General features: G+C 36.5%; 1 protein-coding gene across 2 annotated transcripts in view; it reads right to left on the bottom strand.

Moving 5' to 3' along the window:
- Positions 1 to 17,279, bottom strand: part of Pex5 (peroxisomal biogenesis factor 5) — a 532,250-nt gene that overhangs the window by 133,427 nt on the left and 381,544 nt on the right. For both annotated transcript variants that reach the window (XM_090407992.1, XM_090407991.1), the window contains exon 12: positions 11,689 to 11,759. In XM_090407992.1, coding sequence (XP_090264118.1) covers positions 11,689 to 11,759 — 71 coding nt within the window. The remainder of the gene's footprint in view (positions 1 to 11,688; positions 11,760 to 17,279) is intronic.

Below are 17,279 nucleotides of genomic sequence, written 5' to 3'. Positions count from 1 at the left end.
GATCAAGTAATAATATCAGATAAAGAAGACAATTTACAAAAGAGCAATATATAATTTAAACATTATAGTAGTTTGGAATGAAAATTTCCATAGATAAAACTAAAACCATGGCATTTTGTGGACAAACTCCAGTTAGAAGTAAAATAGTTATTAATAATAAAATAACAGAACAGATAAATATTTTCAGTTATCTTGGATGTGAAATATCATATGAAGGAGAAAAAGACAAAATCTGAAAATTTTTTACAGATTATAAGCCTGATAAATAGAAAATTCAACCAAAATATAGTACAAAAAGAAACAACGCTAGAAAATATACAATACTTTAGCAGTGTGCATATTATTATATGGCAGTGAAATTTAGGCAATAAACAAACATGATAAACAAAGAATAAAAACAAATGAAATGAGATATATGAGAAGAACTGCAAAATACACATTATTAGATCAAAAAAGGAATGAAGACATTTTAAAAGAACAAAAAACAAAATCAATAGAAGAAAAACTAAACTATTATAAACAAAAATGGATAGAACATATAAACCGAATGGCCAACACCTGATATCCTAAACAAATACTAAAATATAAGCCAAATGGAAAGAGAAGGCAGGGTAGACCTCAAAAAAGGATACTGGATGGATAATAAGAACAGGACAGACCAATATGGTTTATACCCGTAATTAGCATTATGATGATGATGATGAATAACAATAAGTAATAAGAGAGAATTTGATGTGTTTATCTCAACCAATACTTCTTTTTTAGTTTGTACAATTGAAATTGATGGTATTTGTATAATTGTTTTAGGGTTTTCATTATGAAATTATGTCTCTATTATATTTCACTGGATTGTATTCTTCATGGTGGCCACCATATCTAACGCATTGTTGCCCAGCCCACAAAAATTTAAAAAGACTGTATATGATATTGAGTGCATCACCTCAGTATAATATGCAGTGAGAATGTGTAGAAAGAGAGATCTGGAATATGTGAAAGTATGCAGTATATCTGAGGACAGAAAACAGCTGTATGAAAAAGATGGATTACATGCAGGCATTTGGAAAGAATGTTGTTTTCTAGGAAAGTTAGTGTATTAGAGCAAGGAAACTAGAATTGCAAGGTGAAAGGTAGCAGGGATGGCCTCATATGGGAATAGCAGCTTGAAAATGAGAGTACGTAACGCCAGGTGGAGTATGAGGAGAGTAATACTAGTTACATGAATACTGGCAAAATAGGACTGAGGCCAAAGTTGAGGCAGAGATGCCCGAGGAACAAGCAGGTTTTAGGAAAGGTAATGGCACTAGAGATCAGATCCATTGCTTTAGACAGAGCATAGAAAAATATAAAGAATTCAGACTCCCTCTGGTAATGTGTTTCTTAGACTACTCTAAAGCTTTTGACTGTATTCAACATGTGAAACTGTGGGAAGTAATGAAAAGAATGAGTTTTCCTCAACACACTATCAGGTTGATAGCGAACTTGTACAGGGAGCAACAAGCCATGGTAAGAAGTTAGGCAAGGATGTTTACTTTCTTCTCACTTGTTTAGTATACAGGGTGTTCGGGATAAATTTGACAGTTTCGTAAGGAAAAAGAAAATCTTCTTTGTATCTATTAAATTTAATGAATTGACAAAAAAACATTACAGGCAGAGTTAATTACAATACTATCAACAAGATTTACTCAAAATAACCACCATTAGCATCGATCACAGCTTCAATTCTGCTTCGGAACCTCGAACAAGCTGATGCTACAGTCTCCCTGGGAAGGGCCGCAAAAACTGTTTTAATTTTATCCATTAACTGGGCTTTTGTATTACTGGAAGTGCGATTGGTGTCTTTTTCAACTGCGCCCCATACAAAATAATCCATGGGGTTAAGGTCTGGGGAGTTTGGAGGCCAAACATTTGGACTGGTGAAGTCGTAGAAATTTTCAGACAACCATTTTTGACTTTTCCCAGAGGTGTGGCAAGGGGCCGAATCCTGCTGCCATACATACGGCCTACCATTGGCTACCCTTGTTATCCAGGGCTTGACTACAGTTAGCAACTCCACGAACAAAGCCCGAATTCCAATGCCAGGGTTCTTCAACACCTGTTCCTGCAGATTTGCGAGGAATTCTGCTGTACGAACGCAATCAGATCGTCTGCTAGGGATCTTTCTTCTTGCTACATCCTCGTAGTCACCATTGCAAGTCTCTAGTTCATGCTTGATTGTTTTTACTGTATTCAGGGAGCATTGGGCAGCAGTCGTAATATCCTTATTTTGATGGCGGGCACGAATCATCATGATACAAGTTATTCTCTTCCATGATTCAGGTGGGTTCCAGCTATCCATCCTTTCTGACATCTTGTATATGAATGAAGAAGGGTCCAAACTTTTAAATGAAGAGAAGTGTGTGTTAATACATGTAACTTACGGAAAAATATAATTAATTATAAATATGTCAAATTTATCCCGAACACCCTGTATATGCGGGGGACATTATGCGTGAAGCACTGGATAAGCTCAAGACAGGAATTAGGATAGGTGACAGATTGATCAGTAATCTGAGGTATGCTGATGATACCGTACTCCTCTGTAATGTCAAGGAAGAACTAGGACAAATTCTTGATAAAGTTAACAAGATCAGTAATAACAGAGGACTTTAACTCAATTCTAGCAAGACAAAGATTATGGTTCTCAAAGGAAATACAAACAGGGATGCTCTTGAGAAACAAGTGTACCTTAATGGAGAAAGAATTGAGGAAGTCAGCAAGTTCGAGTACTTGGGATCCATTATTAATATATGAAGAACTGCTGTTCAGAAGAAGATTAGGAATGGCTAAAACAGCAATCATAGAAAACACCATTCTGGGTCTGCCTGCCACTGACGAGACCTCAATAAAGGTCGAAACCGGCCTGGGTAGTGGCCCTTCCCTTAATTCATGGCAGTATACATGTCTGCAAAGAGATGTGCTTTGCATTATGGGAGATACTGAGACAAGGAGTGATGAGAGCTTGGTCCACCTTTGTTCTGAGTTGCCAAGGGATGTACCACCTTACCTCAGTCCTGAAGATATTTTCAGGTGCAAACTTTGTTTGCTTACACTTGGATATAGGATTAAACTAAATTTATTATAGTCTAACAAAGTGCAAAATAAACTTCCAGCAGTCACAGACTTGTCTAAAATCTGGAAAGATGGATCTATCTCCATGGGAACGAAGTTGAGGATTTTGGATGATTTTTTCTGGCACAGGCATAGCTGATGAATCAGGCCTATGGCTGGATCAGTATTCCTGACTGTAATCTGTGTGCATGTTCACGGGGCCAGTTTGCCTGCTTGTGGGATGAAAAACCCCAAATAAACTGGTAGAAAAAACCTTGCTGTCCGCACCCAAGAACGGCTAACTTGGCAATGGCTGAGGAAGATTCTTAAGCTCCTCACATCGTCAACAGGAATCGAACCTAAGACATTCCTTCCCTAGGCATATGGTTGCGAAGCGCAAAGCCACTATGCTAACAGAGCAGACAAACAACTAACTAACTAATAGACCAGGTGATGAGTAGGAAATCTTTAGGCAAACTAGCTTTGCAAGTGCAAAGTGGGTGATCATTATGACAGACTTCAACTACAGCAATATAATCTGGGCATTGCAGGCAGCATGTATTACTAAGGAAAATGAATTTTTGGATTTCCTAAGGGACAACTATTTTAGGCAGCATGTGGTGGAGGGAACATGAGGATTGATAGTTTTGGATTTAGTCATAGCATCGGAGGATCTAATTATAATTGAGATGTCACTCTTTCTCCAAGTTAGTGAGATTGATCATGTAGTCCTGACATGGAGGAGGAATAGGCATGTTGAGTTATCAAGTTATTGGATTTGAGTTATTGGAGGTTTTTATTTTATTTTATTATGTGCCAAGTAAGAGGAAAAATGATAGTGTATGGATTACCTTTATGGATGGAGATGGGACTCGAGTGACCAATACAGATGACATAGATATTTAATGATAATTTTTATTAGTGAGTTCCATCCTGGTACAGCAGCATTTATTCCTAGAAGGATAATGAGTGCTGTTAGTAGTGGAGGTCACATTCTGAATATTGAGTATGCTAAATGTCAGTAAGGCATGCGAACTAGATGAAATTTCTCCAGGTGTTTTAAGGGAATGTACCGTGGAAGTGACCATGCCATTGACTTGTCTGTTTAATTAAAGTCTTGCAATGGAACAGGTTCCTGGAGAGCAGAAGGTTAAGGTAGTGCCATTTCATAAAGATGAAGGTAGATTGGAGGTATTAAACTATAGGCCTGTTTGTATTTCTTCTGTAATTATTAGAATTTTGGAGAAATTGGTAACAATTCATATATAGATTTGTTCAGACGAGAGCAATATTATTTTTGCAGGCCAGCATAAATTCATTAAAGAGTGTTCTTCTTTTAGTTAGGTGACTGTCCCAATAGAATAACAAGAGCAGTGGATGAGAATAAGGCATACACTGTCTTTATTTTTTTTATTTATTTTTTTTAAATTTTGCAAAGGAATTTGACAGAGTGCTACATAAGTGGTTTTTAAGTTGCAACATACACACATCTGGATATCAAGTTAGTAGATTAGATGGGTAAATGGCTTTCTGATAAAAATCAGAGAGTTCATCAGAAAGTATCAGGGATTAGGAAGGTTACAAGGGGAGTACCCAAGGGTTCAGTATTGGGACCATTACTGTTCACTCTTTATGTCAATGATATTGTCATGGTACCACAGGGAGATATTCAGTTGTTTATAGATGATGTGAAGCTTAGAAGGGTTATTAATAATAGTGCTGATGTTTAGGCTCTTCAAGAGGATGGGAATAAGCTGGAAAGGTGGGCAAATGAATGCGAATACAGTTTAATGCAGCGGATTGTACAGTTTTGAAATTTGGGATACATGGATTTGATACACAGGGATACACAAAATGCTTCCTACTTACTTGCTGTTATACACTGGTAGAAGTGGTGGAAGCAGAGGATCTTGGAGTTATTGTAAGTAGAAATTTGAAGTTCAGAGGATATACTGCAAATATGCCCTCAAATCTCAAGGAATTGCTGCTCAGGAGGACATAGACCACAAGAGATAAGAGGATAGTGGTCCCACTGTATAAAGATTTAATCAGACCACATCTGGATTTCTGTGATTAGATTTCATCACTGGGATTTGAAGAGGATGAAGTGACCTCGGAGAGGGTAAAGACAAAAATAACAAAAATTATAATAGGGCTGTACAATATTGATTATGAGGATAGACTGAGGGCATGTAGACTGCAGAGTTTCATGGATAGAAGACAAAGGGTGGTTATGAGTGAAAGATTTAAGCTGTTGAAGGGGAGGGTTATTATTATTACTGGATTGACACCGGAGAAATTTTCCACATGAATGAGCAGAAGGACAAGAGGCCATTCCTGGAAACTGCAAAAGGAAGTAGTGAGGAAAAGAGTAAGAAATAAGTGTTTTGCATGAAAGTAGTAGGAGCATGGAATTCATTGCCTGAGAGGGCTGTGAAATTGCAAATGGTGGATGAATGTAAGGAGTAGTGTGATAACTTATGCTAACCTTCTACGATGAGTCTTGTGACTCTTTGGAGGTCAAGAAAATAATAATAATAATACTTAATTATATTTTTTCAATCACCAACTTTATTTCAATAATAAAATTAGACTGGGATATATTGGCTGAAGATTTTAATAGTACATTGAGCCGACTAGTTTTGCCAACTTGACAGTTGGCTTTGTCTGGGCATACATAAGGTGATAAAACAGCTTAAAACAGATCAAGCAAGAAACATAAATGAGTACTAAACGTTATACAAATTCAAAAGATGTGTTACATCAAATGCATGGAGCATGTGTGATGTCAAACATTATTATGCTAGCATTCTGTAATTTGCAGCAAAGTTGAATTCTGGTGTGCTAAGCGATCTTATGAGGGTCTTTCATATATCAGCAAGGATTATCCCTTGGTTCCTATTGAGGCTGCCTTTTGAATGGATTACCACAGTAACTTCTTTGAAGTTTCGGTTATGAAAGTCTTCCTCTAAATATGGTATAGAACTTTTTTCCCCATTCAATGTTGTGATTGGTATTTGAGAAACGAAGGGCTAACCCAGAATTATCTTTTCTGTTATTATTAACATCTCTGATGTGGTCGCAATACCGTAATCTTTCTTTTGAACTGCTAAACCACAGAAACCTATGCCTACAATCTCCGATGTGTTATTTTTTCGTATTTCCAAACTTCTGGAAGTTTGTCCTACATAAATTAAAACAAGGGATGTTGTAAACGCCAGGATGTTTGAAGAAAGTATTGTTATCCTTTGGTGAGCTTAACAAGTTGCGGACTGTCTTAATTGGTTTGAAAGTTACTCTTATTTCATATGGTTTAAGAAGTGTTGCAATCTTCTGTGAAACTATCCCAGCACAAGGAATGGCAATAGAAGATTTGTATTCAGTTTCTTTGGGTTGCTGATGGGAGGGGTTGGAGAAAAGTATCTTTTGAATTAACTTTTTTGGATAGCCATTGTCTTTCAGAGTTTCTGATATGCGAGTTAATTCATCCTTGAGAGTTTTATCTTCTGCTATGATGGGAATAGCTCTATTTTTGAGCAATGTATGGTACTCAACTTTTGAGATATATGGTGTGAAGAAGAAAAGTGCAGATACTGGCCAGTGTGAGTCGGTTTGCGGTGAACTGTTAGGTTAACATGTCCATCCACTTGTTTTGTAATTAAGGTATCTAAAAACGGTAATTTTCTATTATCTTTCTCAATTTCTAAGGTGAACTTTATTTTATGATTGGAAAGAGTTTATCTCAGTTAAGAAATTCAAAAGTGCTGCTTCTGTATATCGCCATATGATGAAAATATCGTCAACATATCTCCACCAAACCACTAGTTTTCGGTCTAATTGCGAAAGAATGTCTTTTTCTAATTTCTCCATAAATAGGTCTGCTCAAGAAGAAGGGGGGGGGGGATAGAGGGCTATCCATAGCAAGACTGGCCAATTGTTTGTATATCATTCCATTCCATTTGAAGAAATTTGATTTTAGACAATGTCTGAAAAGAGAAGTAATATCTTGAGGATATAAGTTGTCTAAAATGTTGATGACTTCATCCACTGGGACATTGGTGAACAAGGACACCACATCTAGGCTGGCAAGAATGTCAGTCTCTGAGAGTGAGATGTTTTTCAGCTTTACAATGAAATGTTGTGTATTTTTTATATACGTGTCAGAATTACAAATATGTGCTTTCAGGAGACAGGCAAGGTATTTTGACAATAAGTAGGTGGGAGAGTTTATTCCATCCATTATAGGACGTAGAGGTATTCCAGTTTTGTGAACTTTAGGAGAACCATATAGTCGTGGTGTCAGTGGATGTAACAACTTTAATTTCTGTTTTAGGTCTGTTGGCCAACTGTCCATATTGCATAAAAGGTTATTTGTTTCATTATGGTTCATCCATGTGGGGTCCAAATCTAATACATTGTAAGTGGATGTGTCAGAGAGTAACTCCATAATTTTTGTCATGTAATCTCTTGTGTTTAAGATGACTGTTGAGTTTCCTTTGTCCGCCTTTAGGATGATAATTTGGTCGTTTTTCTTCAAATTGACAGAACTCTTTTTTCTAGAGGCGAGATATTTTGTTAGGTGGCCTCAAAGATGAGAGGATAATAACACTTTTAATCTTAGATCGTTAGCAACTGGTCGAGGTAGCCAACAGTCAAGTTGGCAAAACTAGTCGGCTCAATGTGTTACTAAAATCTTCGGCCAATATATCCCAGTATAATTTTATTATTGAATTAAAGTCAGCAGTCGAAAAAATCCAAAAAACCAAATCTGCAAACAATAATCCAAGTGTAGTCTTATCAAGGCCTTATAAAGAGTTAAAATGACTTTCTTATCCTTACATGTCAAGGTTTGCTTCAACATCGCAATTATCCTCTGAGTTGTATATGCAACTTTTGCTATGTGACCTTTGATCTTAAAATTTCTATCCACCATTACGTCAAGAACCCTAGCTTCATCAATTTCTTGTAGCATAACTGTGCTCATATAATATGTTGCTGGAAATCACATCACACCCAAGTGCATAACTTTACACTTACGTAAAAATGACAGCGATTTTCGTTTGCTCAAATTTCCAGCCTATTCAAATCATTTTGTAAGCGCTGGATATCAGGTAGCATCCCCGATTGCCCTACCTATGATTGCGTCATTGGCAAACAAATGAACATCTCATGTTAGATCCTTCCTAATGTTATTAATGTATAGAACAGTGGCTCAAGGGCTAAACCCTGTGATATACCACTGGCAGTTTCAGTATACCACTTTTTGATATCTGTCTATAAACCAATGATTGATCTAAGTCAAGAGTTTACATTCCAATCCCATATTCTCCATTATATGCAACAGCCTTTCATGTGGTATCCTATCAAATGCATTGGCAAAATCCAACATTATCATAGTGTATTCATTCCCTTTATCCAACATGGCCAACATTGCTTTAAAATATGAGCAAATTGCAAAACAAGATTTTCCTTTAGTACACCATGCTGCTCCTTGCAGAGTATAGCTTTTTGTCTTCCCATTTCTGTATGCGAGTTCTTAACAAATTCTCTAAAATCTTCACTACCACACCAGAGATTAAAAGGTTGGCAGTTAGACACATCAGTTTTTGCACTGCACTTGTATGCAATGGAAATATCCTACAGTCCTTCCATTCCATTATGTACTCAAAAATTATTTGGAGTAAGTGAAACAATATCGGATAAGAATGATACCTTGACAAGAATAGAAGTTCAGGGATATGTTTTTCATGAATATAGGAAAGGCAAGAAGGGAGGGAGAGTGCTGTTGATGACAGTAGAGGAATTATGTCTGTGCAACATTGACATACAAGGAGAAAGAGGTGACAGTGGTTATGAAGCAGTACGGTGTGAAGTGGAGATTGATAGAATGATATATTTGGTGGGGTGTTGCTAGAGGCAGGGAAAGTGGAAGATAAAAACAAAATGCATAGACAATTTGGCTTAGTGAGCAAGCAAAAAAGTGATCATTATGGGTGATTTCAACTACAGCAATATTGATTGGAATGAAAAGATAGCATCAGGCAATATGGAAAATGAATTTCTTGAGTTCTTAAGGCACAACAATTTTTAGGTAGGATGTAACAGGATGCACATGAGGGTTAAGTCTTAGATCTAGTTATATCATCAGGGGATGTGATTGCGAATGGAGTGTTCTGATCTTACCCAAGAGTGACCAGGAAGTGATCACCTGCGTTGAAACTAGTCACATGAGAACATTTCTCTAAATAAGAGATATACATAGAGCTACAACTGGTGAATATGGCAAGTTCAGAAGACAACTGGGAGCTATAGCATGGAAAGAGGAGTTTAAGGGGAAGGATATAGACAATGTGTGGGTATTGATCAAGAGCTATTTAACAACAGCAGTCTGAGTGTATTCTATTGGTGAAAAAGCTAAAGATGGTAGAAATAAATGGATGAATGAAGAGATTAAGCAGGAAATCTCGAAGAAGAAGAAGAAAAAGAAGAAGGCACTTTGGAGACAACATAAGATGAATGTTGGTAATGACTGGTTGCATAAAGAGTACAAAGAACAAGCCAGGAAGGTAAATCAGTTCGTAAAGGCAGCAAAAGTGCAGAATGAGAAGTTAGCCAATCAAGTTAAGAAAAATCCTAGTGAGTCCTTTTGATATATGGCAACTAGACGGAAAAAATACTATGGGAATAAAATGCTAGTTGACAACACTGACAGAAGATATAGTTGAATTATTCAATGATACTTTGTGATATAAGTGAATTTCATCCTCATGATGGTACCCTTGGCAAAAGTTGGAGAGTAGAAGGTATGGTGGAGGGGCTGATGGAGAATGAGCAGAAAGTATAAAGTATATGAGCAATTAAATAAACTTGATGTCAATAAGACAATAGCAGTTGACAGTAAATTACCACATGTTTGGAGGGAATGTTCTGTGGAATTAATGGCACCTTTGGCACAAATGCTTAACATTAGTCTTGTAACAGCGTGAGTCCCAAAGGAAGAGAAGGTGGGAAAAATGTTCCATTTCTGGGGCTACAAATTATAAGCCAATCTATGTGTCTGGGGTTGTTATTATAGTGTTACAGAAGTTATTGTAGACTAGGATTCAGAAGTAGGTTGGTAATAGCAATATTCTTTATGATGGTCAGCACGGGTTTGTTATGGTGAGGTAATGTTTCGGAAATCTGCTTACGTATTACAACAAGGTGACAAATTCGCTCAATAAAAGAGATGCACATACAGTGGCACACTTGGATTTTTCAAAACCCTTTGAGAGACTACCACATGGAAAGCTAGTAGCTAAACTGAAACAGATGAAATTAGATAAGAGACTAGCAAACTGGATGGCTGATTGCCTGTCAGAGAGGTATCAGCAGGTTGTATAAGGATGAGTGTATCCCAAAAGTGGAAGATCACTAGCAGAATGCCATAGGGATCTGTTTCGAGACTACTGTTGTTTAACTTGTATGTTAATGACACTGGGGCAGGCTTAACTACAGATGTACATCTGTTTGCTGATCATGTAAAGTTGGGAAGAACTATGAGAGATATAGCAGATGTTGTGGTCTTGCAAGAGGATCTGAATAGACTCTGTGAGTGAGCAAATGAGTGGAACTATCAGTGTAATGATGCAAAAGGAAACACTTGAAATTTGGTAGGCAAGTTTGGGATAGTATACAATTAATGGAGAAATTTTGAAGGAGATGGAGGAGATGACAGATCTGGGAGTGATGGTGGACAGAGACTTGAGTTTAGTAGTCATTGCTAAAACTGTAAGAACATCCCAACAGATTATGGCAATAATGAGGAGAACAATGGCATGCAATCCAAAGGTTATGGTTTCCTTGATTGAAGCTTTAATCATGTCACACATGGACTACTGTGCATAGATTTGGTTGCCTGGTTTTCAGGGGGATGAGAATGTATTGGAGGAGGTCTAAAGAAGGTTTACTAAGTTAGTATCAGTCAATGGAATGCACATACAAGGAGAGATTGCAATTTACAGAGCCTTGTGAATAGAAAAAAGAGAGAATATGATCGAAACATATAAGTTGATGAGAGTTGTTACCAGATTAATGTAGAGAAGTTATTTCATAGAGTAGAGGGAGGCAAGAGTAGAACTAGAAGCCATCCATGGAAGCTGTATAAGGATGATATGAGCAGGGAAGTGAGAAGCAGATTCTTTGCATGGAGAGTGATTGGCAAACAGAATGCATTGTCTGAAAGTGTGGTGAGTGTGGAAAATGTGAATGGATAAATATAAGGCATGGTTCAATGATCTTTTTTGCACGAGAGAGTACAGACTTTGTGATGAATCCTTTGACTACATAGTGGTCAGTTGTTAATAATAATAATAATTAAAAGTAATTATTTGACCAAGTCCAAAGCACACTATGCTTTTAGAGTATTTCATATTCATGTTGGACTATTATAATTTTAATCTTATTGGAATGTCATTAGCTAATTTGCAAAATTTCTTGAAAGATCTTGAATGTGACTCAGTAGTCCAAGTGACTGTTTTTCTACTTATGCCAAAAACTATGCATTTGTGGAATCTACTTAGTAGAAATCAAAAATTTTCTCATTATGATTTAACATTATACCTTTTAAGTGCTGCTATTGCTGCAGGTTCTTGTTCATTTTTTGCTTGACTTGTTCCAAGATATTGCCATGCCTACATATCGAAAAAAGAGAGTTTACAATTAAACAGGTATAATACTTTCAAAGAAAAAGAAACAATATTTCAATCTCATAACGATCAATCTCTACAGCTATTTTTGTTAATTATTAGTATCATTTGTTTAGTGTGCATATGTCAATACCAACTATGAAAGGATGAAGCTTATAGCAATATTTTTATATTATGGTTGCATTATAGTTTGGATAATTGTGGAACAACATTATAGAGATCACATGTAGAACCTTTTCAAACCACTGTCTATTTAATTTTACTTTTGCTTTCTCTGTTAATTCTTTGAATGCAATAGGAATGATGTAATGATAAAAATAATACTGTGAAATATATATATTAGTAGATATAATAATATAAATATATTATTATATCTACTAATGTATGGCATGGTCAATAAAAAAAACTGTTTTTCACTCAAAAAATAGCCACATAATACCACAATGCTGACTGCGAGTGGAAGTTTGGACACCATAAAATATTCTCTGAGAAACACTGCCTATGAATAAATCCAGGTCCCAGATTAGACTGCTGTTGATGTATACCTCTACTCATTACTTGTTACAGACTGATCGTATCCTCTATATTCACAGCTGATTTCATTATTTCATTCTTAAGTCCGTTCCTGGCATTTATTTTGGAAGAAAAAAAAACCTGTTTCCTCTATATGAAACTGGTTTCACTTTTAGTCAGAAGAGCCAATTTACTCGTATTTAAAAGAGATTTTTCTCACATTATTAAAGAGAACTGAGTACAGGTCGTTTTCAACTGAAAGGTGTATGTCAATCCAGCCTTCTAAATGTGACAATGCAGACTGATAGTTCTGTAAAAATTATAATGAGGGAGCATATGTTCAAAAGAAGATTATTTCACTTTGGTAAGTTAGGCCTTGCCAATTATTCAGCTGTTGCAAGCAACCTGAATTAAAAAAAATTCTCTTATATACATTTGGTTTCAAGTAGTCTACTGAAGTAAGATTTCATAGGATTCCTTATGTTAGAAGGAATCCTATAAATTGTTACTTCGGTAGACTACGTTAAACCAAATGTACAGGGTGTCCCAAAATTCATGCAAGAAGTAATTTTGATAGAAAACAAGGTTTTTAATTAAAAATTGTAATTTCTTATTGATTCATAAAGTATACAGTATAGGGTTATGCATGGAATAGCATATCGGGTAAATGGCCTCCACGGCTTTGCTGGCACATACGCACTCTTTTGTTGAAATTTTCCATGACCGTTTTGCATAAATGTGGCTGAATTTCTTTGATACAGCGCTCAATTTCCTCCTTCAAGGCATGGGTGGTCGTGGGCTTGCTGGCATAAACCTTAGACTTCAAAAAACCCCAAAGAAAAAAGTCCAACGCCGTTAAGTCAAATGATCTGGGCGGCGAATTCTGATCACCAAAACTGGAAATTACACGACCAGGAAATGACTCATGCAGTAATTGAATTGTTTCTCGGGCTGTATCGCATGTGGCACCGTCTTGTTGATACCACATGTCGTCCACATCCATATCTTGCAAGTTAGGCACAAAAAACTGGATTATCATGTCACAATAGCGAGCACTATTAACTGTTATTGCCTTACCAGCTGCATTTTCTAAGAAGAATGGACCTATGATGCCTCCAGCTCAAAATCCGCACCAAACAGTGACACGTTGTGGATGGATTTGTTTCTCAACAATCACTCGTGGATTTTCTGAACCCCAAATGCGACAATTTTGTCGATTAGCGAAGCCATCAAGATGAAAATCAGCCTCATCGCTGAAGATGATTTTGTTCGAAAAATAAGCATCCACTTGTTGATGTTCCATAATCCATTCAACGAACTCTCTTCGCTGTGTGTGGTCAGTAAGCTTCAGTTCTTGAGTCAATTGAACTTTGTAAGCATAAAGATGCAAATCTTTCGTGAGAATACGCTGTAGAGAGCCTCTCGAAATGCCCGATTCAAGACCACAGTGCCGAATTGATGTTCCTGGACTATCAGCAACACTCTCACGAACTGCTTCGATGTTTTCTGTTGAACGACGGCCAGAGTGTATAAGATCACTAATTGATCCAGTTTCCTTGAATTTTGTAATTAATCTTTTCACAGTTGATGAAGTTAAATCACTATTCTGACCATATTTTGTATGAAAATTGCGAACTGTAGCTGCCTAACCTTCATTATTTTTAAAATATTGCTCAACAATGAAAATGCGTTGTTCTTTCGTGTAGCGCTCCATTTTTAATAACCCTGAACTGTCAGCTGTCACGCTGTCTTTTTTTTCTCGTTGGCAACACTTTACCGCACAAATGGCGCTAAATTTAAATCTTGCGTGAATTTTGGGATACCCTGTATATAAGAGAATTTTTTAAAATTTCATTTTATATTTTGCATAAATAATGTTTTCCTCTTCTCCAATAAATGCAATCATTCTTAGCATTAAGGAATATGCTATTACTACTCTGTACCAGACAGATCATTACATAGTATAATGTACATATTTCTGGTGATATTCATTGCAGTGTATGAGGTATCATATGTTCCATCATATTTTTATTCAATGTTCAACTTTTAGGATGCTTGCAGATATAGTCAACAAAATATCAGTTCTGTTCAATAATCCATTGTTAATAACATATGTTATTTCCAGTCTCATATGGTGACAGCAGGGTTTCTTCTACAAATTTTGTTTCTCTCTATCTCTCTCTCTCTAAACAATATCACATAAAAGACTAATGAATTAAAGTAACCATCACATTTCATCATATTGTTTAATTACATGGTACAGTGGAATAGGAGTCTAACATACTAGAATTTATTTATTTATTTATTCTTATGGCTACATGAGGTAAGGGAAAAATACAATCACAATGTCCAGAAACAAATGATGAAAATCTTAACATATAAAAGTTCATTACATAAAAGGCACAACCTGCTCACTAAGTCTTTCTTTCTTTTTTTTTTTTTTTAAATATAAAGCAAAAGTAACTTTTCATAATTAAGCCAAGGACAATTATCGTCCTGCTGCACCAAGTATGACAAGACTGCATGTTCTCACAACACAAAAGTGGCTGTATCCGAGGTTTAAGTAGAGAACAGTTGTGTCTTGTGTGAGAAAACTTGATCCATTAGAGGAGGCCCATTTCACACTGTATCATCATCTTCTAACATGAGGAGTTCTGCTGATACAACTGCAGGTCAAGGTCCAGGCTGGAAAGCCAATTCAAGGCCTCATCTGTCACCCTGTGGATCTCCTGCAGGACACTACCGTGAAATTGGCACCTTGGGCAGTCGTACACAATATGAGTAATCATCTGAGCCACGGGAGAACAATCACAATAAGGGTGATCTGACAGCCCCCATTTATGTAGAAGATTGCCACATCTGCTCTGACTAGTTCTGATCCTGTTCATGGATGACCAAATCTTCCTAGGAAGATCAAAACCATGCTGCAGAGCACAGGGATCTTCTACCAGGAAGCCGTTTGTTGGACCAGTATTCTCTCCATATGTCAGATATTGATGGCAGCGCAGCTGAAGAGAGTTCATCCATGGACCAGAGAGGCTTTCTAGATTTGAGGCGAAGACTAGGTGGATTTATGAGAGTCTGGTGTAGGGGTAGGAGTGGGTTGCTCATTGCTTTATTAAATTCCTTAATTGAGGCTTGTCTTCTCCGTATGTGTGGTGGAGCAATGTTAGATAGAACAGGCAGCCAGGAGAGAGAGGTGCTTCTCACTGTCCCACTAATTGTGCGTATGGTACAGTTCAGCTGGGTGTCGATAATGTTAGTGTGTGTGTGTGTGTGTGTGTGTGTGTGTACTTCTTTCCCAGACGGGGCACAATACTCTCTGCAGAGAATGCGAGGGCTAGTGCAGACGACCTTAGGACTTCTGCACCACAACCGCAGGTTGTTCCAGCAAGCCTTGAAATGATGTTATTTCTAGTTTTAATTTTATTGGAGAGGTTGATAATGTGCCTTTTATAGGTTAGGCTTCTGTCCAGGCTCACTCCAAGGTATTTTGGGTGAGGCTCGTGTTCTACCATTTTTCCACAGAAAGAAAGGTTGAGTTGTCGATTCACTTCTGCATTATACAGGTGAAATACTGAGGACAGTGTTTTCATTGGATTTGGCTTCAAGTACCACTGCTTGAAGTACTCTTCCAGAGTGTTCACGTCTGTATTCAAGGTTGATTCTAAGTTGGTAAAGGAGGTGGATTAATGTAAGATTGCTAGGTCATCGGCGTACATAAGCTTGCTTGATTTGGTATGAGGTAGATCACACACATAGATGTTAAAAAGTACATACTAGAATAAAAACAAGACATTGTTCATAAATGAAGAATTACATATTTAAAACTGTATGGTAGCACATATTTAATCAGCATATCATGAATGAAATATCTGTCACCATACAATTTTAAAAACAAGACATAGTTCATAACTTATTCTGTTTTTATGAACTGTGTCTTGTTTTTATGACTAAAAAAAACAACAACTTAGTTATTTTGGTGAGAAAGAAATTTAATGCTAGTTTTGATATTATTTGGTATTTTTGAAAATAAACATAGATCCTCTTCTCCAACCAAACAGATGAACACACACACACACACACACACACAAATTAAACAACAAAAATATAGATGTGTGCTACCAAAGAGAAATTTAGTGAAATTGACATTAACAAATATGAAAAAAACATTTATAAACATCAAAAGTCAAAATATTAAAAATATACAAATTGAAATAATCAATTAAATAATAATTAAGATGACAGTTTTCAAAATATCAAAAGACAGAAGCTAAAATTTAGAATTCAGAAATATTGAATAGAGCAGATGCTTCTCAGCTAAGTGACCTAATAGTTATAACTGTTTTAATTAATCTCTTAACAGAGTCCTTCATTAAGGAATTAACACACTCAACTTCCTATTAGAACTGATCACGAATCAAGAAGATTACTGTTTTAAACATGATGTTACTGTCTTGTGCAAATTTGTAGATATGACTTGGTTAAGTACTATGATAGTTATAGTTGTATTTTTTTAATTACCCCCCCCCACCACCACACAAGATTGCAAAAACCTATAGCACATTAGTGCAGTGCAGTGCAGTGTGACCGCAAAAAGTTAAGGAGAAATGGGAATCCACAGACATGTTTCTTGAACAGCTGAAAGTTGTAGTCTTTGTGGAAGAAAGGTAATTTCCTGAAAAATAATAATTAAATTTTTGTCTTGGGGGAAGACAGAATGAGGGGAGCTGTTCCCAAGGACAGATGCAGATGGAACAAAAGAGGAGGTTTTTGGTAGGTGTCACACAAGACAGCAAATGGATTGCTGACCAGTAGGTGCTTGTATTCTTATAGTCATGGAAGAAAGCAGAAAAGTGGTAGTACTCTAGAACATTGTCCATAGATATGAATATGTAATTAACTGTTAAGTTTAGCAGAAACGGGTTTGCCTTAGTGTAACCAATCTGCAATACTAATTGACTAATAAGTTCAACTTAATGATTAAAATTT

This window comes from Typopeltis vanoorti, chromosome 18 (genome assembly GCF_054136105.1).
Source record: "Typopeltis vanoorti isolate ZY-2024b chromosome 18, IOZ_Tvanoo_1.0, whole genome shotgun sequence".
Classification (NCBI taxonomy): Eukaryota; Metazoa; Arthropoda; class Arachnida; order Uropygi; family Thelyphonidae; genus Typopeltis; species Typopeltis vanoorti.
This window is presented reverse-complemented; position numbering and strand designations above follow the sequence as displayed.